Genomic DNA, 26,322 nt, shown 5'->3' with positions numbered 1-26,322 from the left:
TCCTCATCTAGCTCTTTAATTTCCATTAAAGATATTTATTATAAAGTGAAAGGGTATAAAAACTGATTTCTTAGACCATCTCAGGGCTGCCCCTATTGGTTATTATCTCAACTAAGCTTAACAGCGCCATCTGTGAGGAAGTATATTGCAGTTCAGCTCTACAAGAGCGCCATTAGAAAGGCATGCAGCTAAATCTGGCAACTTTTAGCTCACTTCCGGTACAGAAGCATTTTCCGTTAAATTTAAACATTTACCCATTTTCCCAAATAAAACAAAGAAACCATTTAGTTACACGTATTTTGTGGCTTTATTTAAATACTCAATTGAGACAATTCGAATGTTTGGCTGTTCTATAGAGGGCGTGGTCGCAAACTGTACTTTGTTGAATATATATAACTATATTTGCATGTAATTGGATTCGTATTTGAATTGGTGTAGACTATTTAGATGTCGGTTCGTATATATTGAAAATGTTATTCCATAGTTTACATTCATAAAAGTTCAATTACATCAATTATGTGTTCTACAAAACTATTTTCGCTGCGATCTCGAGAGTTTTAATATTACGGCTACCATAGTTCTCCCTTTTAATAATTTACGCCAGCGACACGATCTCTGGCCGATGGAACAACTCAAGGTCCTTAGCAGTAGGTGTGTGTGTGTGTCATACATCTATATATATTTATATTTATATATAATGTATTAGAGTACGCTTAGGGAAAACAATATTCGACTTAAACGCAAGGCTAATAAACAAAATCAGTGCTGGGCTCTTGGCTCTCTAAATGCTAAATAATACGCACGAGTGTGTGTGTGTGTTTGGGATGGTGTCCAGTGTGCCAGCAAACTTAGTTGATAAACATTAAATAACATTTGGATTCAGATTCAGAACTTGCATTAAAGACAGCTTCGACCTCTCTTCTTCCAGGAGTGGCAGCGAGAAATCTGATTTATATAGTTTTGGGGGGTGTGAAGCTGAAGCCCTCTCTCTTTCTCCATATTTTTCCTGCTTAAACTTAATTTTAAGAGTAAAGTGTTTTATGGGCTGTAAGCTCTCCCTCCCCCCCACTTCGAGCCACTCCATCTCGTCATCGTCATCTTGAATTAACCCCCTCGAGCGGCAATTAGCGCTTGCAACGCACATGGATTAGGCGCCCGCGTCGCAGAGGGACAGCACCGGAACCGGAGACAGAAGCCGCAGCAGCCAAGGCAGCCTGTGCTGCCTCAGATGGAGCTGGGGCCAGGGCCAAAGCAGCCAGAGGAGCAGCCTCCAGGTAGGAGGGGGCTGTTGCTGGAGCTGGTGCCGCAGCCAGAGCCTATCACATTGGAACGCGCCGTGCCAGTAGATACTCGGAGAACTGTTGACCGCCCACGCTGGCCTCGATGGTGAAGCCGGCATTAAGCAGTCGCGTGAGCACCTGCACCGAGTTTAGCTTGCAGTAGCCATTGAGCGGGAAGCGAATGATTTGCCCCCAGTCACCCTGGTTCCAGGACACGCCGCTGCGACTCGACTGTGTCGCCTGGCTGGCCTCCGGGAAGAGCTCGTCTAGCAGTGCCCGCTCCGCCGATAGCATTATGCGTTCGCCCAGGTCCGGTGAGATGTGCAGCGCCACGACCTCGTAATTGCACTCCGGCGACGCACTCGTCCGCGGGCTTGTCTTGATGTGGCGCGTCGGCGGAGTGGGTGTGGGTGGCGCCACCAAATAGTTGCCATTACGAACGCGATCCTTGCGCATGCTCTCCAGCTGCTTAATCATCGCTGCAGGCATCAGTCGGAGTTCCAGTTGGAGATGGAGATGAAGTAGAGGAGGTGGCCATGGAGAGGGAAGACAAGGGAGAAGAACAAATTAGCGGGCTATAAACGCTGGTGGCCATAACGAGGGCCAGTGTGTGCACAGGGAGAAAATAATGGAAATATGTGGGATATAGTAATACTTACGCTCCACCTCGTAGTAGCGCGCCTCCTCCAGCAGCAGCTCCAGATCCGGAAAGTCCTCGGCAATCAGAAGTCTTGAGTTTCTCATAAAGTTCAGAATGTGACGGAACATGCCACCATCCCGGTCGATGAAGTAATGTTGCTTCAGTGAGTCCAGGACGATGGGTATTTGGCCATTGAAGAGCTTGGCCAGCTTTGACTCCGGATACTTGGTGAGCGTCTCCAGGGAGCTGGTGTAAATGGTGCCGCCCACATCGATGTGCACCGGTGCCGTGTACCGGGAGGCGGCTGCCACGCATGGTATACCTGTGATGGGCTTGTGGTTGCCGTGCAAATAGGAACTGGCCCCCGCCGATCCGGCACCGCCGGCGGCAGCAGCAGCTGCCACGGCCGCAGCGGCCGCCGCCGCCCCTGGCAGCCCCAGGGGGGTCACTGAGGAACTGGCGGGCGGCGTTGGCGTGGGCGAAGAGGAGTTTGAGATCGTTGGCGAGACGGTGGGCGAAGCGCTGCAGGCGAAAGCGGAAACGGAATTCACGAATTCACAATGAGATGGGTGGCGACAATAAAGGGGAGTTGGTTTATTTGCAGGGGAGAAAAGAGTCCTGACATTTCATTATATGAGGGATGAACTGCTATATCTTTGAAATTAAATACCATAAATAATTCTACAAGTTTAGTTGGAAATTAAAATAAACTTTTTATTTTTAAAGAAAATCAAAAGAAACCAAGCTTTAAATGATTATATATTTTAAATTAAGCTGCTATGACACTTCACATTTTTCAATTTAAGATCTTTATAAGAGAATTTTTCTCTTGTTTTTCTGGAAATCCCCCAGGACCTACCTGATTTTAATGTCGCTTCTGGCATAAATGCGGCCCGTGGAGGACAAGTCGCGTGGCTCCAGGGCCTTGACATCTCTTTCGCGCTCTCGATCCATATCGCATTTTTTCCTGCAAAGAAATTGGTAATAAATATTTGTTAATTAAAGTAATTAATTAATTGTGTTAGCGGTTATAATCGGTTGTAAGTCAGGGCAGGCATCACCAAGAGGCTAATCATGAGAACCGATTGAGGCCCCTTAACCAAAATTGGAAATTGACTTGACTCTGATTACGAACAGCAACAACGATGAAGGACAGCAAACGTGACAACGAAAATATCGCTTACAGCTCTCCACAGGGACCCATAAAAGTTCACACACACACACACAGGGAGATATAAAAGGGTTTTTAGGGGGAGTTGGGGGGTCCAGTTCAAGTAAGTACACTTCAAGAAAATATTATCTATCCCAAAAAGACTTAATTAATTAAGATTTTAATGTTGAATCTGAATATATTTATTACTTTTGACAGTCACTGGTTTTTTGTCAATTTATGGCCTCGTTTTTTAAGTCGATATTTTTTACTATTCTAAAATCTTAAATTAATATGCGATCTTATTTTCTAATTTATAATAATTTATAATAATATATTCAATTTTCTTTTAGTGTATTTACATATATATATTTCATATGGTGCATAGTCTTGGGCCGATTGTGTGGGAATATTTGGTTTTTCACTGCGTTTCCATCTCGGTTACGGGGCTTTGGGCCCTAAGCGATCGTCTCTCCGCGGCCTGGGTCGTCGTGGACAAGACAAAATCGCCAGCCTGCCAAACAGGGTCTGAAACTGTTTGAACCGAAACCGGGCGGCGGGCCATCGGTGCAGTTAATGTTAACGGCCATCGAGTGCATCGTTTTGGTTCGGCCTTTGGCCCGAGGGGCTTGCGAGTCAAATTTCACACGAAAATCACATTGTTTGGAGGCGCGGGAAATGGCTGGATTGCGAGGGGGCGGGTGTGCGATGTGGGTTTGAGAGCATATGTACGTCAATTATGACGTGTCAGTCGTATGCGTGCCACATGGCGTATGCGCAACCACTGTTTGTGCCGTCTTAACAAAGTCAACACCAATTACCAAGTGAGCCGCGCTCCAGCCACATCTAAATCTGGCGAGCATGGCCAGAGCTAAGCCGTTATGGTGATATGGTATTCAGCATCATCATCATCATCAGTATCAGTTTCCTGACTGCAGGAACACAAAATTAATAAAACTCAATCAGGCAGCGAGTAAGGCAACTGAAACGAGTTTTCCCACATGACAAATGTGCTCATGTTTTCTGCACATTAGCCTGGCCAAACAGACAGACAGTTCTCTTGGGTTATGAATGCAAGTAGAGGAGGTTTTTAAGGTTGAAAAGGTTGTGTAGTTTCATAAGGAATTATGTTACTAGACAAGAGAATTTACTAGGAATATTAAATATATCTAAAGACATGAAATTATGTGATATTAGCTTTCTTCTTGAATAAAAAACCTTTGAAAATTATTTAAATAATTTTATAAATAAAAGAAGACTCTTTAAAATGCAATAACTTAATCTAAAAATCTATCTACAATCTTAGTTAGTTCTTCCCATAAAACTCTCCCTCAAAGAGAGCATCAGATCTTCGCTTTGCCCTGCAATTCTTCGCTGACCATGTAGCTAAACAAGTTTGCTTTTTTTTTTAAATGTTTGGAGCCCTACGGCCAAATGACTGGGGCTGGGTAATTACGATTTGATTAACTTTAACTACATGAACATTCAAATGCGAATGGGAATGAGCAGGGGAGAGCAGAAGGAGAAGGAGGAGGAGGACATGAGTGTACGGGGTTCGAGTGCTAGATGCGGTGGAAAAGAAAAGCTAGAAAAAAAGCATCGAATAGAGTTGCTGGTAGAGCAAATAAAAACCACAAGCAGTGCCACAAAAAAATTGCACAAAATAAATGCCTGCAAGGCGATTCTCATGGCAGCCATGAAGCGAGCAGGAGAGAAAGAATAAGAGAGAGAGAGAGAGATGGAGAGAAAGAGAGAGCTTGCTAGCTGGGGGTTTTATTAATTTACGGCAATTATAAAGCGTAAGTAATGCGTTCAATCAAACATTGGCTATTCGTTTATGGGGATCTGGCTTAATGGTTTCCTGGCCAATATCCAAGGAATAAACCCCCGGAATTCCCCACCCACTTTCACCCTTTAGCAACAGCTCCTTGGTCACCTTCACTCCTTCCTTCCTTTTTGGTCACAGCAGCTGCTGCTGCTGCTGCTGCAGTTGCAGCCACAAAATATGCAATGCCTGGAACTCCGGCTTGCCACACAAACAATTCAATTTCAATTGCTTTGCGGCCCACTTGAGCAGGTGCAACAACAACAACACAAGCAAAAGACACACACACACATATATATATGCACCTGTATCTACTCTGTACGTGTGTGTGTGTGTGTGGACACCCTAAGCTAACGGTATTGTATATAAGACAAGCACTGCAGTTTGCATCCTATTCTAGTCCATTATCGCCTTCGGCGGTATCTTTTCTATGCCGTCTAGTAGCAGGACCAACAAGGAGCGGGTTAAGGGGGGCCAAAACAAGGTTGGGCTAAGGGGGGGGCTCAAGGGGAGGGGCAGGGAGGGACAAGGCTGCCGGCAGGGCGCAATAGGGGAGAGCAGAGCTAGTGGAGTTCTTCGCATCGCCTTTGGTTACACTTGAGATGAGGCTTAGAGATGAGAAAATATATCAGAAGGTCTTGAAGATCAAAAATAATATTAAATTATAATTTATACTATTACTATAATTTTTAAAAATATTTATTCAAATTTTATAGAGCATACAAAGTAATATTTTTAAGGGCTACATTTGTTCAAATGGAAATGGTAAACCTTACAAAAATCTTTAATTTGATGTATAGACATTTTTTCGCTTAAAAAAATTTGCAAAGAGAAGAACAATTATTAAAATTACTTGACTTACAAAAAGGTTTTTCAATTTATTCACATAAATATTTATTTGTGCCATGCTCTCACGCTCTCATCTCTTGCCCGATATGAATTTTGAAGAGTTGAGTTGCCTTTGCCGTAGTCATATTTGTCAAGCGACTTCCCTCCGCTGCCCTGGCCCTGGCCTGGGCATCTCGACATTCTGGCATCCCGACATCCTGCAGTCGGCCTTTCTGTTGGCCATCATTTGACATCTTTCTGTGGCGCCATACTGCTTTTAATGGCAATGCCATTAACTCTTAACTCTTGGCATTGCTGCATATTTGCAGCAGCAGGAGGAGGAGTTTGGAGTCCTCCTTCGAGGCGTTCGATTTGGCCAGAGTTTCATGTTTCAGCCCGCACATGTTTACCATTGGCCAGAGCGGGACCGATGGCTGTGAGCTTATTAGTTTGCCATTGTTGAGATTGTGAGTTCGGAGCTGAATATCAGGTTTCGTAGACCAAAGTCCCAGGGTCCAGGATGATGCAGCCGGGCCTCAGGCGAAACCATTTTCCAAAAAGGAATTATGGACGAAACTGGCCGTTGGCACATGCTCAATGTTCGAGTGTCGGGAGGATATCTAGGACCTCATCCCCAATCCTCCTGTCTTGTCCATTCCAGTTTCAGTTCTTGGTTTGAGGGTCTGACTAGATTTCTACCTTCCCGCCCAAAAACAGGACAAAAGCGAAAACAAAAGCCAAGAAATGAGCTAAAGTGCACACCACACCGGCACACTCACAATACACACACACACACACACACCCTCGCCGAGATAGCGACACACACCTAGGCAGAGAGCATCAGACGTTGACGACTGCGACGCTGACTATGTAACCCCAGAAAATGTCCTGCGGCCAGCCAACCTTCCGCACACAAAGGCCAGACCAGACAGCCCGAGTGTCCTGGTTGCCAGATGCACTTAGAAAAAAGTGGGTATAATATAGGAATATTTTCAATAAATATTATAGAAGCTACAGTCTGGATAGTTTCTTTAAAGTCCCAAAAGTCATCTTTCTTCTTTGATTATTGATTCGTTAAATTAAATTTAATTTCAATAACAATTTGTATTTCAATAAATAAATACATTTCCAAATAAATCTTAATTTATATTGAATATTTAAAAAGATTAAGATTTATTTTATTTAAGTTAAATATTTATTTTTGATGATCTACTACTCACATCGCTCATTATTTTCTTATAAGTACCTAGATTTATATGCTCCTTTCTTCTCCAATTTATTAATAATTTCTTTCAGTGTAGAAAGAGCAGGCCAGCTAGTGGGAGAGAGCGAGAGGACTAGCGAAAAAGGGCAAAAGCTGACTAGGCCCGCGGCGATCGTTTGGAATTAGTGCGGAAATCATGGATGGATACGAAACGAAACCAAGCAAGGAAAGCGAGCCAAGCCAAGCCAAGGAGCACGGAGCATGAAGCTCGGAATCCGGGCGGAACTAGGGTCCAAAGGACTAACCAAAGGTGGGGGCTTATTCATCACCACCGTATACTCGGGGGTGGGGATTTCCCCGAATGTAATCCACTGGGAGGACTCTGCATGAGCGAGTGCCCACTGTACTCGGGCAAAAGGTGGGATTGAAACTTGGGTACGCTCCATCCAGCCACTCCATCCCTTTCCTTGCCTTTTCAGTGGGCGGCTGCTTCCTTCGGGGCTTCTCATACGAAGAATCCCAGAGTGTGCATGTGTGTGTGTGTGTGGTGCCTCCTCATTCATTTATCCTTGCAATGCTGAGGGCAACGAGAGCAACAGCAGCAGCAGCAGCAACAACAACAAAGGAGCGGCAACATAGCCAGTAACCGCAAGGATACACCCACCCCGTACACAGTCCATAGTCCGTAGTTAGCAGTGCTCAGTCCAAAGCAGGAACCGAAGGATAAGGGTAAGGATGTGGGTATGCCGCTGCAGGCGCAAACTTTTGCGATTGGTAGGTAAGTCTAGTCGTGTCCGTTCTGGCTTTGGCTTATACCCGGGCGAGGGCCATGTGTGTGCCGTGCCGCCTGCATTTAAAGATATCATACCGAAGTTGGTCCCCGTCTCATGGCCCCAAAGGCTCCCCAGGCATATCCAGCTCCTGCTCCAGCTCGCAAAACAAAACACAGAGGAGAGCCACACACACATACACAAAATAAAAAGCATAAAAATAGGAAAATAAGAAAAAAGCAAAACGAAAGTTTTCGAGGCAAAATCTTATCTCAATTTTAAAACGCCTCCAGCTAAGTCGCCGACTGTGACGTCGACTGCAGTGCTAGAGATTCACCTCGAAAGTTAATACGAAAACATTCGGGGCGAAGAAGATTTATCAAACTGCAACACTTGCAGCAAAAGATTATATTTGACGCAGGACGAGGAGGAGGAGAAGGAGGAGGAGACAGACTCCTCCAGACGCGGGGCTGGAGGATTCCAATTAGGCAAGAAAAAGAAAGCAAACTTGCGACTCCGGGGAGCTTCAGATAAGGGAATGCGGGAAGGCTCTTGTGTACATAGCCAAGACAAACATAAAGTAAACACACACGCTGTGAGAGAGAGAGGAAAAATCTGCAAAATGTCCTGCGGACAAGTTGAGAAGAATCCAAGGCCCAAGGCTATGCTGGGCAGAAGCAGAAAAGTGGGGGTAGTAGAGAAGAGGCCAAGGCAGCGTCGTCTTGTTTTCCTTTCTCAGTTGGCCAAAACCAAAATCAAAACGCTGATGAGCAGGCAAATGAAAAACTTTTGCCGGGCAGTCAGGCAGGAGGAGTCCTCGCAGCCGGTCCAAGTAAAACACAAAAAGCCAAAACTAGGAGAGCCCCAAACTCCTTTACCAACCCGGCACTGCCGGCATCCCGTTGTTCCACATCCCTGAATCCCCGCATCCAACTTCTGCGTCGACGTCGTCTTTAGCCAAAGGGTCCAAAGCGGAGCTGGAGCTGCGGCATATGGGAAATCAGTCCAGGATCCTCCCGCCTCGCCTACTGCTGCTGCTCCAGCTCTCCGCTCTTGCCACGAAAATTGTTAGCCAAAGTTGCAGAATGTGTGCGCCATGGCAAATTGTACAAATATATGCGATATATATATGAATATATACGGGGAAATACTGGGATGCCTCTATGGGTGTGTGTGTGTGTGTGGGAGTGAAGGGAAGTCTGGCAGAAGTTGAGTGAGTAACTGGAGTCCCGGCATACACTGGAGCAGCAGATATTAAAACGCTGCGAGGCTTTCAAAAATAAACTTTGAAAAATTTATTAGAAAATATTAAATAAAAACGACGATTGCGCTGCATATGGCTCACTCACTCAGTCAGCAGGAAAGAGGGAAGGAGGCGAGCTTCGGAGCTACATATGCAGAGCAAACATTACTCAGGCCAACTCGGGGAAAAACTGAAGCAACGGCAACAACAACGACAAGCAAAATATAAATATATGCAGGATAAATCTACGGGCGTAGGAGTGTGTTGTGTCCTTACCTACAGATACGATGTTTTCATACGGCTAAATTCGAAAATTGAATTGAAAGTCAAAAGCGCAAAGGATGAGCCTGGCTTGGCATGGGTAAGTGGCCATAAAGGAAAACATTGCGCATACGCAGCGTGGCCCCGAAAAGAGGGGGGAATGGAGGGGGAACGCCGTAGGAGTGAGTACCTCTGTGATTGCCCGTGCTACTTAATCAAGTGTACATAATAATTAACAGCCACGATTCCACTCGAACGGCGCCCAAACAATGGGAACTGGAAAATGGTAGCCAGAAAACCAGTCGCAGTCCTTGCCACAAAACCCATTTCAGGGGCGAGTCCTGCAATTGCCACTGCAACTGGCAGCGGCAGACAATGCACCCAGCCTAATTGGTGCAATTTGCGTGTGCATATCGCAGCCAATAACAGCAACAACACACCGACAACAGCAGCAGCAGCAGCAGCATGAACACACCCGTCAACAGCAGATGCAACACAAAAGCAACTGAAGCCAAGTCCACTCTCTGTTGCAGGTGCATTTCTGGGCAAAGAATCGGCATCGGTTTTCATATGGGTTAATCCAGGGTATGGAGTTCAGGGGATTAGGCAGGGGATTAAGAATGAGAGCAGGTTTTTAAGGGTAGAGTAAGGTAGGAATTTCACTAGAAAAAAAGTACTACTTTGAGGTGTGCTAGAGGTAAAGGTTTGTTTCATTTAAAAATTCAAATAAAAATAAAAATAAATTATAAATATAAAGAATAATGTTAATAGGCATAGACAGAGATGTAAGAAATCTAAAATTATTTTTCTTTATAATATTAAAGTTAATATTCAACTAGAGTTCTCTATAAGCCAAGCTTACCAATATTTAATGTAAAATTAACCTTTTAAAAACACTTTATATATCACAATCAATTTGATTAACATTAAAATAAACTCCCAAAAATACCCCACTTAATCATTTACCTAATCCAATATCTCATTATCAGCCAGTTACGCGATAGCCTAAATTCGTACCCCTTCGGTAAATTGGCCAAAACGCGCTCGGTCGGTGGCAAATTGGCAGCGCGCAATGTTGATGCTGGTAATGATGCCGAATTGCAGCTTAATTAACACACAGCGTGTTAAGAGCTTTTGTGCCACAGTCTCAGTCCCGAATGCCACTCGGCGGCATTCGAATGCAGCTGAGGCCTTTGACTATTGGCTCGTAATGGAAATCACTTTGCCGCCGGTTGCCGGTTTGCTGGCAACTTGCGAAATGCCAAACAGTAGCAGGTATAGGCCGTAAATGTGGATGTAAATGGGTATGGGGAATGTGAATGCGAAGCCAAGTAGCTGAGGCCTGCATCCGCTGAACGAAAACAAATTAACTCGGGGGGGCAGGCTATGGCTTGAGTGTGAGAGATCCTGACAATGAGCGGCAGGAGGAATCGCGCAGCCAAACAGACAAACAAACAAGACTTTGACTCCGCCTCTTGTGCGGGTATTCTCCTTGTGTCTGGCATGCGAAAAAACAAAAACCGAAGAAAAAAAAGAGCGGGAGATAAACCCGAACCAAAACCAGTTGCTTCCACACGAAGGTCGCCTGCCACTTCTTGGCTGTGCTGCCTGCCTGCTGGTTTCCCTATTTGAATACAATTTTTCAGACTGCAGCAGCTAGTCTTCCTATGAACTTTGCCTCCTGACTTGGCAGCGGATCAATGGACAGTGGAATTTAAGGACAGACTAAAGGACAGTGGGATAAATTAGCGGACAGGGGAACTCGCGGACAAGCTGATAACTTTGAATATACGGAAAACCTGCCTATCCGGCGGACTCAGAAACTCCTGGAAAAAATATCTTGAACTTATAAAAAGTAGAAAACTGGCGTACGACTCTCACGGATACCGATTCACCGATTCGCTTGCTAAACAAAAATTTTGTTGTTCGAGTGTGGCCGTATAGATGTATGTATGTTTGTGCCAGCATTTGGCCCCGGGGTCATCTTTTGGCCGCTTAGTTTTCGAGCAGCCACAATACAACCAACCGGTCATGCCCCCTCCTTCGACCTCGGCACCCAGCACCATCGTATTTTATAGCCTTTAAGGTAGAAAAAATAATGCGACTCGTTCTCGTCTGCACACATAACTCAGCCGGGGGCTAAGGTTGCCCAAAAATGCTCGAGGCGAATTTTGTATGATTTTTTCTTTCAATCCCCCAGTCCCAGTCGCAGTCGCAGTTCCAGTCCCAGTCCCAGCCCCTTGCCTCGGTTACTCTTCTTACTTTTGTTTATTTCTCCTTTGGTGCGGGCACAGAGCACTTGAGGCGCATAATTTTTTCTTCTCTCTTTTTTTTTTTTTAAACAGTCTTCGTTTATGGCGCACAATTTCTGACTTGGCATGTGGGAGAGACGAAAATCAGTTGCCCGAGGCCTTTTTGGCCAAAACCAAACCGAACGAAGCAAAAGGGAGAAGAGGGAGGGGGAGAGGGATCGGGTGGGCCTGCAACTCGGACTTCTCCACTGTCGATGCTGTGTGTTGTGTGTCAAAAATTCGTTTATTACAGAATCTTTTTTTAAACTAATTTATTGGCCAGCTCCGAGGCTGGCAGGGATTTGGGGCATTTTTGCAAATGAAAAGTTTTTTTTTTGGTCTTACCGTTTGGGGCAGGAGGAATCCACCGTCAACGGCGATCGTTGATCCAATGCAACAAACGGAGTTCTGTTTTTATTATTGGGAAGAGAAAAATAATAAAATATGCATTAGTTAAGGGTTTATGAGTGGAATTTAAAAGGTTAAGTTAAGGGAAACATTTTATATTTTTATTTTTTTTTATAAGGATTGATCTTGGCTACAAATTTAAATGTAATATGAAGTATTCTTAGCTTTATTTAACTAAAAACTTTTATTTTATTGATGCTACAAATAAAAATATTTGAAAACAAAAATTATAAATGAAAGAAAACTGTAGAAAATAAAAAGTAATTGATTAATTTTGGATTATTTATAAAAGTTTCTCAAAAATTAAATGGTTTAAATAACTAACATATTAACTTCTGCAATTGATTAATTAAACAAGTTTTAAATGGAATAAAATATGGGTGCCCTTTATAAATTCCTTAAACAATTAAATATATAAGAACCCCTTAAAAATAGAGATCCTAAAAGTTGTTGATCTTCTTAAGGGACTCACAAAAAGGTTGGTATATTTAGGAAATGCACTTTAACTCTTTTTAATTACAACGCGCGCGTAGATAAATAAACTCTGTGTGTGTTTTAGGTTTTTATTCTGGAAATATGCGGCACGCTTTCGAGTTTCAATTTGAGATCAGCTCCAACTAAGCTTCGCTTCTATGCAAATTCAAAAAAGAGCGATCGCGCGCGCTAACTGTTAACGGAGTGCTTCAAGTGTTTACTTCCGTTTCCGCTTGTTTGCCGTTAGACCGCAGAGTGTTGCCTACTTTTAAGCGCTCGCAATTTACCTCACTAGCATTCGCGTCAAATGATGGCCGACAAAATGGAAAAGACTATTTGAAAATGGAAAAGCTAATGAAATTGGCCAACGGTTATCAATCAAGGCAATTACACACGCACTCAAAGGCCGAGAGTAGAATCTAGGGAATCAACCGCACGCCACGAGTTTTATTTTCCAACTGAATTATCAGTTCCAGTTTCAACCCCGGCACTGCCATCGCATCGATGTTGCGCCTTGTTCGAGGTTGCTACCTTCGAAAGTTGCAGTTCGACGTTGGAGCTCGTTGTGGGGAGCCCCTGTGTGCGGGTGGAGTTCGTTGCTGGCGTCTTCTGTGTTGAGACGACCTTGAGAGAGAGCAGCAGCCGGAGAGAGAGAGAGAGAGCGAAAGAGAGCTGATGCGTTTGTTGTTTAGCTGCTGCTTGGCTTTCGCACCATATGATGCTGTGTACGTGTGTGTGTGTCGACGTGAGTGTAAGTGTGAGTGTGGGGGCTGCGTGTGAACGTTTAATAGTCTATTTCCGGTTTAAGTGCTCCGTTGTTGCAGTTGTTCGTAGTTGTTGTTGCAGCTGGTTGCAACTAAGCTGCCGCAATTAACATTGTAACTGTAAATAGAACAATTGGCTTTGGCTAAAATGCTTTCGCTTGGCTTATAAATCGATGCATTTAATTAGTGATAATACACTCGCAGAGTAATAATATTTCATTAGGCTGACAGGGTTTAAGGTTTTTGAGTTATTGATTTTCAGTAAATAAAATAAAATCTTGGGAAATTGTATTAATATTTTAAAAATTATCAAAATCTTCTTAAATTTAAACAATGTTGTATTCGTTTCTAAGCCAGAAAATATTAATTTATTACTCAATCAAGCCAAAAGATATTGTATTTTATTGTAATTTCTTTAATTTAAAAACCCATATCTTTCACCTAATTCCATTTTTCAAGTGTATAATGAATTCCATGGCAGACATTGCATTAATCACGCCAGGAACATCTCTATATATGGCCGATATTCTATAATTGTAAATATCAAAGCCTGTGTGTGTGTGTTTTTGTTGCCCCTGGCGAAGTGTGTGTGCGGGTGTATGGGTGCATGTACACCTAACACCCTCCAGTTGTGCCCCGCGTCCGTTTGCAAGAGTATGTGTGTGAGTGTGTGTGTGCCAATGTGCGTGTTTGTGTTAATGACAAAGCATAGAACGCTGATGCCGGCGGCCAAACGAAATGAAACTTTGTGCGGCATCAGCTCCAGAGACTTTGAAGAACCAGCGGCGACGACGGCAACGGCGACAGCGGCAGCGGCAGAGGCTTCGGCGGTACGAAGAGCGGGGCTAGACAGGGCAGAGCAGAGCTGAAGCTGAGCCTGAGCCGGGCTGAAGCGCCTCGGGGCATTCCGACGAGCGACTGCGACGGAGGCAGCTGAAATATTTTGTTGCCCGGCGGCAATGCAAAGAAAAACTTGTGATAAATACGCCTGGGGACGTGTTTCAAAACACGAGCGGGAAAGAGAATCATACACTTGGAATGGCAATTGTCTTAAAAGAATCAATAATTTGGGTTAAAAAGGTACCATTTTTTTTAAATTTAGAATTGAAAAAGTCATTTCCGACCATATAAACCATATATATTCTTGATCAGCATGAACAGGCGAGTCGATCTAGCCATGCCTGATGAAAACATAAAATTTGAAATTTTTTAAAAATTTTATAAGGGGTTACATCATTAAAATTTTCAAAATTTTAACAAAAATTTTATTTCTTTTATATTTAAAACTTTATTTGCTGGTTTTTTAATCTAATAAAAACTAGCACAAAAAAGCTTTCCGAATTAAAATTAATGTATTTTTAGCTGAGTTATGAATGATTTTGTATTCGGAAAAATTCAAATTCCAAAGGCAAACAGCAAGGGTATACAAATTTTGGCTTCCGGAAAAGAGGAAGCTATCTTCTCTATCTTTTTAAATCTTTTTCAATATTAAAAGGTTTCTAAAAATCATTTTTAACAATAATAATAAATATTTTGAATTCGTTTCTTAGGCTTCTATTAGTCTTTCAAATAATTTTGCAAACTAAATTACATAATATATAATTTTTATGTCAAATATTTAAGTTTTACTCTACTTTCTTTTTAGTGCTTCCAGAGAGCAACTGAGAGAGCCGGTACAGTGAGGCCTGCAGTTAGGCAGCTGTAATTAAAATGAGTGCGAACTTTCCACCCACTGGCTGCTAGGAAAACGCCTGCGGTGGGTGGAATAACAGCAAACCCCTACCTCTCTAGAACCCACCCAACCCCTACTGCCGAGAGTTGTGCCGCATCATTTTTCATTGGCAATTGTTTCGGAATGCTCGCTTATTTGTCCCCCGGCCATATTCATTTTGAAGTATATGCGCCGCAATAATATTCCGCTATATTTGCCCGCTGCAGAAATTTTCGATCTGACTTAGAGATGGTCGCGTGATACGAGGTGGCAGGAAACTATGATTGAAATATTTTAAAAATTCGTACAATACATAAATATTATGAAAATGAAATTCTCTGAACTTTGTTAATATTTTATGCATTTTTTGAGACATATTAACTTAATAATAGTTAATTAATTAAAATATAATTAGAAAACTTCAAAAGTATCACAGAATATACTTATTCATTAGCCAAATTCATTTATATATATATTTAGTTTTAAATATTGAATTATTTTTCATTTCATGACTTCAAAAACATATCGAAATGATCCCTAAAAAACTTATAAACATATATGCTTATTGTGGCCGCTCACTAACATTTCCATTTTTCATATTTATCAGCGGCCCTGCCTACGACGAGTGGAAATTGTTGCAATTTTATCGCTCATTTCACTCACTCAGAACCCGCTTGGGGATGGAGTGGGTTTTCCGAGGGGCTCTTTTATTGTTTCAAGCGAGGGCGCGGGAGGAGCTGGAGGCGGGAGAGCTCCTTTATTTTGACGTCGCTTTGCGTTTTTGCCATTTTAAATATTTTTTTAATCACAAGCTCACGCACACAGAGGAGGGGTAAAGCAGGGCAGAGTGAAGCAGAGGAGAGAGTCGTATTCAGTCACTCATATACGAACTCATACATATGGCAATACCAATATTTCAAGCCAATTTGCTGCAGTTAGCCGCCAGCGGACTGCCAACAAAATAATTCGACAAAATGTGTGCGGCGCGCTTTATGCTTTATTGTTTGGATCACCGCGGGCCAGAGGACGAGGGACTGCGGAGAGTGGGTGCAGCTGCAGGACTCGCATATCCCACACATACATATATATATATATATATATCTCACATATATATATGTATATGTGCTACATATATCTGCTGGTAAAAACGAATGCTCTCTGTGGGATCAGCTCAGAAATCAGCGTCGACATTCAGCTTCGTTCCGTTTGTAATTATTTGTTGATGGCTTTTTAAAGTAGCCCACGCGCCACGCCCCCTGCAGCAACGGGCCGCCGCCCATATTGCATATTGCATATTTATACAAGGCTTGTGCATTTGCTTGTCAATCAATATAAATGCGAATACGAATACGAATATATATGGTATTGCGAACCGCCCAAACACACATATGCTGAGAATTTTCGCAGATTTTTCTTTTTTGCTGCTCCTTGCTGGCCGACACCATAACAGCTACATCATTATTGTGATTTTTTTATTATTACTATTATTTATGTGTGTTTGCGAGTGTGTATAGTATTTTAAAATATATATATGTGTACATATATTTTTTATTATTAACGATACGCGTTGTACGAACACCAACAACAGCAAACAACAAAAACATACACCCATACGGATGTGTGTGTGTATATATGAAAAGGCTCATAAAATTCACAATGTCTGGCCGCAGGGCTTTTACTTAATGATGCCATTTTTGCCGCCGCAGCCTGAAATTCGCGTTAAATTTTTAACGCACGACCGAACTGCAGCGTCCACATATATCAGCCATCAATTCAAGCATTCATCCATCCATCCATCCAGTTAACCATTCATCCATATGTGGCACACAACATTTACATTAACATTTGAATGGTAATCATGTAACAGCGCTGCCTTCCCGCCTCTTAAGAAAATATTTGTGTAGCGGCTTTTAAAGGGCCAATATCGGTGGTTAATGGGTTTAACCATAAAGCAAATTTAGTAAATTTATAGGGAAATGAATAAGGAATTAAATTAAGTAACTCAAAGTTAATGATTTATTAAGGAGAACTGCAATATATAATTTCATTTTCATCTGTCTTTTTTTAACTTTCGACTTATTTCAAAATAATGAATTAATTAATATTTAAATTATAGATTTTATATTTGAAATAATCTAGAAATTTCTTTAAGATACCATTTATAATGTATAAAATAGTTTAAAAAAGATTATCCATCACTAATATTTTTTTTATAATATATTTTCAACTCAAACTCCCCCTAAAAAAAGAAAGCATCTAAATTATTTTCTGAACCCAAACTTAATTGCCAAACTTCATAAATATATATGATACATCCCACACCCCTTCGGGTGACCGGAGAGAAAGCTGGACTGGCGAGAGTGGCAATCATTTGTTGTATAAATCTTAATTGCGGGGCACTTATCATCCTCATCGAAAGGCGCAAAAGGGGCTAGGCCAGGAGTCAATTGCCGACATCCTTTTGTCATTAGCAATGCGTGACATTTGTCATTAACTGCATAATGATTCCTATGCAGTTTGGCTAACTTCCCCAAACACACACACACACACATAGTCGGGGTATATATATATTGTGTGTGTGCATAATTTTAATGATTTACAAACTAGCCCGTTGGCGTTTTTTAGCTCGCAAACTGACAGTTGATATCCAAAGACAAGCAGAATGAGGGAAATATATAACGCAAAAGAAGATATAGCCGCGAGTTATGAACGGGGCGAGGACCAGTTCTTTATTTCCCCCCGTCTTTTGGGGCTGCCAACGGTTAGGAGGGGCCGGCAGAACGGAAAAGGATTGCTCGAACATGCAACTAAGATGGCCGCGGGCCCTGCAGAAACTGAGCTCAGCTCGGCAAAAATGTGCAAGTTAAAAATAAGTTAAGTTTGAGTGGCTGGCGGCAGCGGCGGCGGCGGCGGCCCTGTGTGCATTTTGCATATAATGAGGGTCCCCCAGTTTCTGCCCCGTACCCCATCATCTGCTGCCCAGATTCCGGTTGTCACCTGCCGGACATATACGAATACAAGTATTTCGGCGACAAAAACTGTGATTCCCTGGCAATTATGGCCCAGCCGGTTCTTTATGTTGTTCTTAAATTATATGCTCTCCGCATATTATCCTTTGTGTGCAGCTGTGGTAATATCACCGATGAGAGCTCAAAAACCCCTTACCCATGCATTCGGTGAGCCAGGACAGTTGTCCAAACACGTGCCGTGCAACAAGTTACCAAAATGCAAACAAAACAAGTTTGAAAAAATGCTAAAAATAAAATGTGCGACCAAAGAATACCCGATCCTTGGTGGTTACAAAAGTATAGCCTACTTTTTGGCGGAGGGTGAAGGAAATGCTGAAGGAGAATGTATAAACATAGATCTATTTCTATACTTAAAATGAATCTTTTTTAAAGCCTTCATTAAAATTGTACCTAAAAACTAAAGAGCCTTTATATTAATTTAAAATTAATTAGATTTACAATTACCAGATCTTAAAATTTCAAAAAGGCATAAAAGTAATAGTAATATTAGTAACTAGAAACTAACTAAGCCCTATAATGACCCCTCAAGAGCTATATCCACTCAACATACTCCCCTGATACAGGGTATATTACGAAAAAAATGACATTGGCCAACTGTTATTCACCTGCTACCACGTTGCCTTTTGTTGTTGACGCTGTCGCTGTCGTTCTAGCTGTAGTTGTAGTTGCCGCTGTCCAAACAAACACAGGCGTAGCACCAAAATACACCCACTGAACCACCGTTAAGCGAAGACAATGCCAGACTGTTTGGGTCTAAGCAGATTGGCGTCGAGCATGTTTGCCTACAACATGTTGCATGGCCCCAGGGCCAGCAGCAGCAACATCTGGCAGCAACACGGGATGTTATCAGCCGCAACGTAAACACAACCACTACAACTAAGTATCCATATCCGCAGCAGAGATCGCCCTCCCTCCCCCTGCTGCTGCTCCTTCTCCTTCTATATATCTGGCTCTCGCTCGCTCCAGACTGGTTGTTAGCGTGGCTAAGTCCGCGATGCCAACAGATGCGATGCCAATGTTCGACGTTTCAGCTCCATCTACAGCGTCCGTTGCCGCCGCTGCTCTTGTCCCCCCCGTTTTCCTCTGCTCGCCTTGCCCCCGGGCGTTCGCTTGTAATTATAATATTTCAACCCAAATGTGACCCGCGGCCATGCGCCAATGATGGATTTCAGCTCGTTCCCCTTCCAGTTGCCCCTGCATATAATATGGCATATATACAGGTACAGGGAGAGAAATATTTGGATAATCAGGTGTAATATAAGGTTAAATTTAAAATAATAAATTATAGAAACTAAAAGGCTTAAACTTGTAAGCCTAAAAAGTTACTTCGATTTTAAAAGATATTGGAGTTCCTGAGATTTCATATAGTACAGCTACAAAAATCAATGTAGAGACTTTAATATATATTTGATTGATATGAAACTTGGTAGCTAAATATATTTTGAAATAACAAATATTTTATTTTTGAGACCAAAATCTCTATCTATAAAATTGTAGAGAATACACTATATATTCCACAACTTATTTTGTTGCAAAATAACCCTCTTTCTTGATATTTTTCAACAGGAAATCCTAGTATTTCATTAGCTTTTCCCCATTTAATTATCCCCTTCTCAGCCAAGTATATTTTCCAGTGTATTTATTGTTGGCTGAAGACAGAGCCAGAGCTAGCGATATCCGAGATACGGAAAGGAGAGGTGCGCCGTTGTTCCGGGGTTGCTGATGCTGATGCCGAAGTTGCTGTTGCTGTGCAATTTGTGGCCGGCGGGCAAAACGGATTGGCCTGCGGCCAGACATGTGAATAAAATTACATTCACTATTTTATATGCCACATGGCATAGAGTGTGTGTATGTATGGCATTTATCGGTATGTATGTATGTATGTACTGGGTGCCATGTGGAAGGAAAAATCGTATCTTATGTAGGTAGAAATAATTGAATTGGCACATCAGCTAACTTTTGTATATATACAAACATATCTATATGGAGGGGCTTGCTGGAACCAGAGATACAGATACAGAGTGCGAGAGAGCAACTCAAACCGAGACTCGGACCGGACCGGGGCAATAACAAGATTAGATCACTGAGAGAAGAGGCCGCCGGCGGCCATCCGGCAATGGAAAAGGGTAAAGCGTAAACGGAGCTGCCACTGACAATAAACATACACAGAGCGAGGTCCGAATGGCCCGACCGGACCACCATTAGCCCCCTCATCCTTCACCGCTCTGGTACTTCGCTCCGCCGGCATGTTTAAGTTTTCCTCGGAACACGGCCAGGTGAGCATTAATCAAGCCAAACAACCAAATAACTCATGGCCCTGGCTAATAGAGACATTCGGCCAAGCGAACACCGAGGTTTTATCATCTACGAAAGCTGAAGTTGAAGCTGAAACTGTATGCCAGTGGTCTCTCAGTTGGACCAACAAGAAATGTAGGAAATAATTAACACAGTTCTTAAGCGAGACTTATTTGCATTTTATTTTGTTGTTTTTTAGGGAATCTATTAATTAACTGGGGAGTGTTTTATAGTGAGAAATTTACATAGGTAAATTTAAAGCGAGCATGGAAACCAATTACTAAAATACCCATGAGTTCCCATATCATAATTATTTTTCTCCAAGATAAGAGCATTACAAAACACCAAAGAACATTGGTGAAATATAATTCAACAATGATTCCAATGATAAAACGATGACTTTCACCAATAATATAAACTAAAAAATACACAGCACATGCTTACTTGTCAAACAAATATTTATCATAAAATTAATTACTAAGTTATTAAAAATTAATTCTCCTATTAAATAATTTAATTTAAAATACAAAGAAGACTCTGGAACTGTTACCATTATTGTAGAAAAGAGTTCACCAACAAAGGTCAACAATACACCACCAATTTCCTTAATGATGAAAATCAACCAAACTGAAACTAAATAAAAAAGTACAAGCTTAATTAGCTTAAAGTTACCTTAAATTAACTGATATGGGTATGAACCTGAGACCAAGCCATTTAATTCACTTACAAATAGTTGAGAAATCCTTAACAGCAAGTCTGTGGAATTAAAGTGCCACCACATGTCCATATGTGTATGTGGTATGTGGTGTGCGTGTGTTTGGTGTGCCGTGGTAATTAAATTGGCATTAATTAAACTTACGCCGCTACTGTCGACGCGTCGCAGCAGCTCAAGTGCCGCTCATTAAGCAATTAAGGGATAATTATCAACGGCGTTGCCTTTTTGCAATTTTCATGCGCAAAGTGTTAAAATCACTTAATAGGCGGCCACATCCTGGCGAGTGTGTGTGTGTGTGTGTTGTTGTTGTTCTGCTTCTTCCGCGGCTTCCAGGTGAGTATGTAGGTGAATGTGCAAAGGTGTGTGAGTGTGATGTACGACGTGTGTGTGTGTGTGATGTTTGTGTACGCACGCGGCTGTTTGTTTAAGTGTAGCGTTAAACGCGGCCACTGACAAGCAGCGGCGGATGCCGTGGCACCTGTAAGCACCTGTAAGCAATGCCGTTTTACAGTTGTACGTATATGTGTAGGGGGGTGTGTGAGTGTTGCAATGTTGGTCCAATAACAACAACAACAAAAGCAGCAACAGCAGCAACTGACGCAGCAGCAGCAACAACGAATAGGCGGCCCGGGTCTGTGGAGCATAAGCTTGTATTAATGCAGTTATAAGTGAAGTACTCACACCCACACCTATAAATTGATACACTGAAGGAAAAGGAATAAACTTAATTAAAAAATGTTTATTTTAAAAAAGGAAAGCCCAATGGGAATAAATAATTTCAACAACTAAAACAAACTCCATTCAACTTCAAACTCAAGCTCGTATTTGGGGGTTTTTCCTTTTTGAAAGCCTAACATTATATATTTAATATTTTGTTCAGTGTATATAAAACTAAAAACATATGATAATTTATTACATCTTATGTTTTATGAAGAATAATTATGAATATAAAATTAATTGCAGGAGCTTACAATGATTGAAATAATCTCAATTTCTCATCACTTTAGTTAGACTGTGATAAATATGCAATGCATTTTTTTTCAGTGTACATTACTGACACTTTGACTGACAACAAACCGAACAGGAGCAACAGAAGCAGTTAAGCGACCGCCAACAGCCAACTGATGAGTCAGTCAGTCAGTAAAGCAATTTACAGACATCTGTTACACCTGTACACCAGTAAAACACCCCCTCAGCTGCACCCACACACACATGCAATGGAGCATTTAGGCAAAGGGACAGATGAAAAAGGGCTGGAAAAAAAATGGAAGTGAGAAGTGGGGTTAAAATGTGGAAAAAGCGTGCGAAATGCGTGGAAGCTTCGGTCACAATTAAACGGAAGCTGTGACCAGTCCAGGGAATTGAATCAGTTACACAGAATGCGAATAACTGAACAAAGAGTGGAGTATAAAATAGTTGATAATTGCTTTGAACACTTTTTAACCGGAAGGGGAAACGAGTTAATGTTGCAATCACCATTAAGGTAAATATAGGAGAAGAGTATACAGAATTCTAAAGGATTTTTTGGTTTAAAAAAATTAAATAAAATAAACTTAAAATTTAATTAAATAGATAAAATAATAAATAAATAGATACAAATATAAATTAATTAAATACATTAATATATTATACAAACATTTATGGTAGAACGTACGAGATTGAAAGTCTTAAATACTCTTCAGAGAATACTGTATCTCCGACTTAAGCAAAGCTTTTCTGACTGCTGAATGAAATATAAATATTATTTAAATTAAATTTTTAGTTGTAATTTTATGGAATGTCTGGAGCAATTTAAAAACTCTGCCCTTGGGCCCTTAATGCTACTGATAAGCCGATGAACTATTTAGGCCTTGGGTAGATGAAACTAAATACTGTAAATGCAGGGCCCACTTTCATTTCTGGGCCCCACCTGGCATGTGACCCTTATCATCTCCGGGGCTCTCTTCAGTCATCTCAGTCTGCGTCGCCAGTCCCATTCGCAGTAACCAATCCCCAGTCCTCGTGCCCATTCCCAATCCCAATCCCATTCCCATTATCATCTCTCCACCCAATTCCGATCCCCCCCCTCGAACACTTTCGCCTCGAAGCAAATACAAAAGGCCACATAAATTCCTGTTTCTGTTGGCTGCCTTTGTGGCCGGCCTTTTGTGGCTACCCATGGCGTGAGATGCTGATCCGAGACTCCATATCCATATCCATCTCTCCAGCTCCGGAGCACCAGAGCTTTAGAGTTTCAGAGCACCAGAGGCTTTGGGATCCCAGCTCCGGTCCGGTCATAAACGGATTGGCCCCGAGGTGTAAAACTTGCTGTGTTGCTGCTGCTGCACACTTTTCAAAAATGCCTGTCAATGCGTGACATTTCATATTTAAGTTATAATCTGCATGCATTACTTTCGGTTCCAAAACGGATGGCAAACCGGGAGAGGATGGGTCTGTAGAAATTTAATGGCATGCTAAATTAACTGCAGGCTAATTTTCAATAAAACTGACAGCCGTATATATGTAGGCATGTCAAAACATTAACTTTGTGAATCGGAGATAATTTAGTTTTATTAGGAAAAATCTTTAATTGTGTGGTGGTATATTAGGAGTCTCTCTGAGAGAAAATAAGACTCGACAAAATAATTCTTATCATCGAAATAATAATTATTATTCTTTGAGCGATTAAGTTAAACTTAAAAATTAATAGTTTATTAATTAATTTAATATATAAAAATCCAGATTTAAGCCATTATTGCTTATGATTGATTCGATTTTTTATTCGACCTTTCCATGTGGATGATATTTTGGTTTAAAGATAATCATTAATAATCATTATATACGGTCCCTATATTTAATATAATTTATTATAATTATGTATATATATTTTAAATTTATATAAATTAACCTTACTGTATGACTGACACTCTGCATAGAAAATTCTTAGAACTTAAAGATTTATTGCAATGTTTGAACCCAATTGATATGGCTTATCAGCAAGAAGAATCATAATTGATGAATAAAATAAAAACTTATCAATAATGTTTATGGGACATATTTTTCACTGCACGTTTTTGAAATGATTTCAATTGTTTATATTATATAGCATTGTTTGCCAGAAAACTTCTTGGGGATTTTTTGAAAGTTTATTTCAAGCTCTCAATTCAATGAATTAATTAATGATTAAGTAAATCTAAAGCCCTGCGCTTATCACCGAAATGGGAGAGCTATAAAAGCTTAGTGCCTGGCCATCGGATTATTAGTCAAGAATTTAAAATGAAGAAACGCGGAGGCATCATCATCATGCTATTCTGTGTGGCTCTGGGAAACAGACATGATTCGGTTACATTCCTAGACTCCAATTGCGGAGCTTTAACGCCAATATATACAAGTGACTCAAGTGACTCAAGTAATTCAAAAGATACATTCAGAATATTAAATGGTGGAATTGGAAATATGTTTGGTAACCCGTGGATGGCATTAATTATGACAGAATATGAGTGTAAGTAGGCAGTGTCTGTATTTTTTACCGGAACATTAAAACAAGTTGAATTTATCCATCAGGTACTACGCGTCCGGGTTTTAGGTGTGTTGGTGCATGTGGAGGCTCTCTAATCTCACCTCGTAAGTTGGTCAATTAAAATATAACAGATCTGGAAATTTAAATGAAATATTTCTTTCCAACAGGCTTTGTCCTCTCTGCCGCACATTGCCGCTTTAGCACATCTACGTAAGTGGTTTTGAGATCTATTGAAATGTATGCTTTGCATTAAAGTAATTAAAGCTATATTAATTTTATATATTATGGTGTATAATTGAATCTATAATTGAAGAATTTCTCCCTTGTAGAACTATTACTCTGGGCGCGTTCGACTGGACAAAGCCAGGCCCAAATTCCATCACAGTTCCTGCCAATTTACAAATACGTCATCCTTATTACGTAAATAGAGATATAACTTTTAAGAATGATATAGCTCTATATCGACTGGCTCGGGCAGTGAGATACACAGGTAAGAATAAGAATCTATTTTTCAGCCAAGACGGATTTGTTAACTTAAAATACCTTTGCCACAGAATTAATCAGGCCCATTTGTCTGCCTACCAACTTCAATCCCTTGGACAATATAACGCATCTAACTGCCTCCGGTTGGGGTAAAACGGAATTTGGACATATGAGCAATGTGCTCATGACAACTACCTTGGAACAGCACGATCGCACGAAGTGTTCCAACACTTTTATAGGAACTGTGGACATGTCCCAGATTTGTGCCGGATCCTCTATGTCCCAAGCTTGCAGTGGAGACTCGGGAGGGCCTATTACATCCGTATATCCCATTGACGGCACCAATCGCGTTATTCAGCTAGGAATTGTCAGCTATGGAGGCCCAAATTGCAGAACTGTTGGGGTCTTTACCAATGTAATGTTTTATATGAACTGGATTATAGAAATAGCTGGAAAGGGCAAGAGCGTTAGAACCACGCCACTTCCAAGAGAATATTATTCCGCTCATTATTAATTAAAAGCAAAATACTTAAATTAGAATCATAATAAATAAGTTATAAACTTATTACTTTAATTCTAAGAATAATAAATAAATGATTTCCAATATATTACTGAATATTAATTAAGCAAAAGACGTATAATAGACAATTTATTAGCTAGTTAAAATAATTTATCCTTGCATATCCTTGCAGCTATTATCATAGCCCGAGCTGTGAGTTGAAATGAAGGGAAATGAGTGCAAATGAGATGAGACAAATATACATGGCCATCATGCCTGTTTTAGAAATTAAACAAAAACTTAATAAATACCTGCAAGCCATTGAGTTGCAATTAATAACGGGTTAAGCCACCCCAATCCCACCCACAATAGGAGTTAGGCGGTGAGGGTGTATATTGGCCATCCTGCTCCCACGCTCCTAACTGTTGCCGCTGTCCGAACATGTCCCAAGATATTCGAACATGTTCGACGGAGTTGGAAACATTGAAACCAGTTTTCAAGGCTTATCACAGCCAGCGCATCTAAATTATCAGTGCCGGCAGGCGGGCACATAAACACAACGTCGCAACATGTTGCAACTGAGGCAGAAGAAGAAGCTGCAGCTTTGATACTCCACTGGCGGGGCATGAAGAGGGGTTGATGGTTGGCCCCCCAGGGCAAAAACACACCGAACGAGCGAGCGGGATGGATGCGGAGACAGAGAGAGCGAGCGATTTGGACTGCCTGATGGCTTGGCTGATGTCGCTTCCAAACGGACCCATTCCCCCTCCCCCCTTGCCTGCCTGCCTGCCTGAATGCCTGGAAACCCCCCTCTGAACGTCCCGCCACTGTTCCTACTCCTCCTTGGCCGCAGGACATTCGCTTGTAATTATAATATTTCATCCCAAAAGTAGCTCCCAGGCATCAGTCAGTCTCGGTTTGCGGTAAGTGCGGGGAGCTGCAGGAGAAACCGG

General features: G+C 41.6%; 2 protein-coding genes across 5 annotated transcripts; one reads left to right on the top strand and one right to left on the bottom strand.

Annotated features, from left to right (window-relative positions):
• Positions 1-309: 309 nt before the first annotated feature.
• Positions 310-18,633, bottom strand: twz (BTB/POZ domain-containing protein twz). 2 transcript variants are annotated; one of them, XM_070284708.1, is made up of 5 exons: positions 18,484-18,633; positions 11,838-11,900; positions 2,780-2,887; positions 1,940-2,442; positions 310-1,759 (listed from the first exon to the last, which is right to left on the bottom strand). In XM_070284708.1, the coding sequence occupies exons 3-5, from the start codon at positions 2,872-2,874 to the stop codon at positions 1,320-1,322; spliced, it is 1,038 nt and encodes a 345-aa protein (XP_070140809.1). In that variant the 5' UTR covers positions 2,875-2,887; positions 11,838-11,900; positions 18,484-18,633; the 3' UTR covers positions 310-1,319. The 2 variants fall into 2 exon arrangements, with proteins under 2 accessions (XP_070140809.1, XP_017022264.1); XM_017166775.3 differs by lacking the exon at positions 18,484-18,633 and adding an exon at positions 12,373-12,813.
• A 3,579-nt stretch (positions 18,634-22,212) lies between these two features.
• LOC108074646 (mast cell protease 1A-like) lies at positions 22,213-25,389 on the top strand. 3 transcript variants are annotated; one of them, XM_017166761.2, is made up of 6 exons: positions 22,213-22,371; positions 24,067-24,369; positions 24,432-24,491; positions 24,555-24,597; positions 24,717-24,877; positions 24,942-25,389. In XM_017166761.2, exons 2-6 carry the CDS (start codon positions 24,144-24,146, stop codon positions 25,382-25,384), a joined length of 933 nt encoding a protein of 310 aa, XP_017022250.1. In that variant the 5' UTR covers positions 22,213-22,371; positions 24,067-24,143; the 3' UTR covers positions 25,385-25,389. The 3 variants fall into 3 exon arrangements, with proteins under 3 accessions (XP_017022250.1, XP_070140788.1, XP_070140789.1); XM_070284687.1 differs by having other exon boundaries at positions 23,974-24,369; XM_070284688.1 differs by lacking the exon at positions 22,213-22,371 and adding an exon at positions 23,435-23,467 and having other exon boundaries at positions 23,974-24,369.
• The last annotated feature ends 933 nt before the right edge of the window (positions 25,390-26,322 follow it).

Source organism: Drosophila kikkawai, chromosome 2R (assembly GCF_030179895.1).
Source record: "Drosophila kikkawai strain 14028-0561.14 chromosome 2R, DkikHiC1v2, whole genome shotgun sequence".
Lineage (NCBI taxonomy): Eukaryota > Metazoa > Arthropoda > Insecta > Diptera > Drosophilidae > Drosophila > Drosophila kikkawai.
The sequence above is the reverse complement of the archived record's forward strand: the minus strand, read 5'-3'. Positions and strand labels throughout refer to the sequence as shown.

Bases quoted from the DNA above. Each gene is read 5' to 3' on its own strand.
- LOC108074646 (XM_017166761.2), top strand. From the start codon at position 24,144: ATGAAGAAACGCGGAGGCATCATCATCATGCTATTCTGTGTGGCTCTG. The intron at 24,492-24,554 runs GTAAGTTGGTCA...TCTTTCCAACAG, and splicing joins AGGCTCTCTAATCTCACCTC to GCTTTGTCCTCTCTGCCGCA. The intron at 24,878-24,941 runs GTAAGAATAAGA...CCTTTGCCACAG, and splicing joins TCGGGCAGTGAGATACACAG to AATTAATCAGGCCCATTTGT.
- twz (XM_070284708.1), bottom strand. From the start codon at position 2,874: ATGGATCGAGAGCGCGAAAGAGATGTCAAGGCCCTGGAGCCACGCGAC. The intron at 2,443-2,779 runs GTAGGTCCTGGG...TTTCGCCTGCAG, and splicing joins AGAAGCGACATTAAAATCAG to CGCTTCGCCCACCGTCTCGC. The intron at 1,760-1,939 runs GTAAGTATTACT...TGATGCCTGCAG, and splicing joins GCGCTACTACGAGGTGGAGC to CGATGATTAAGCAGCTGGAG.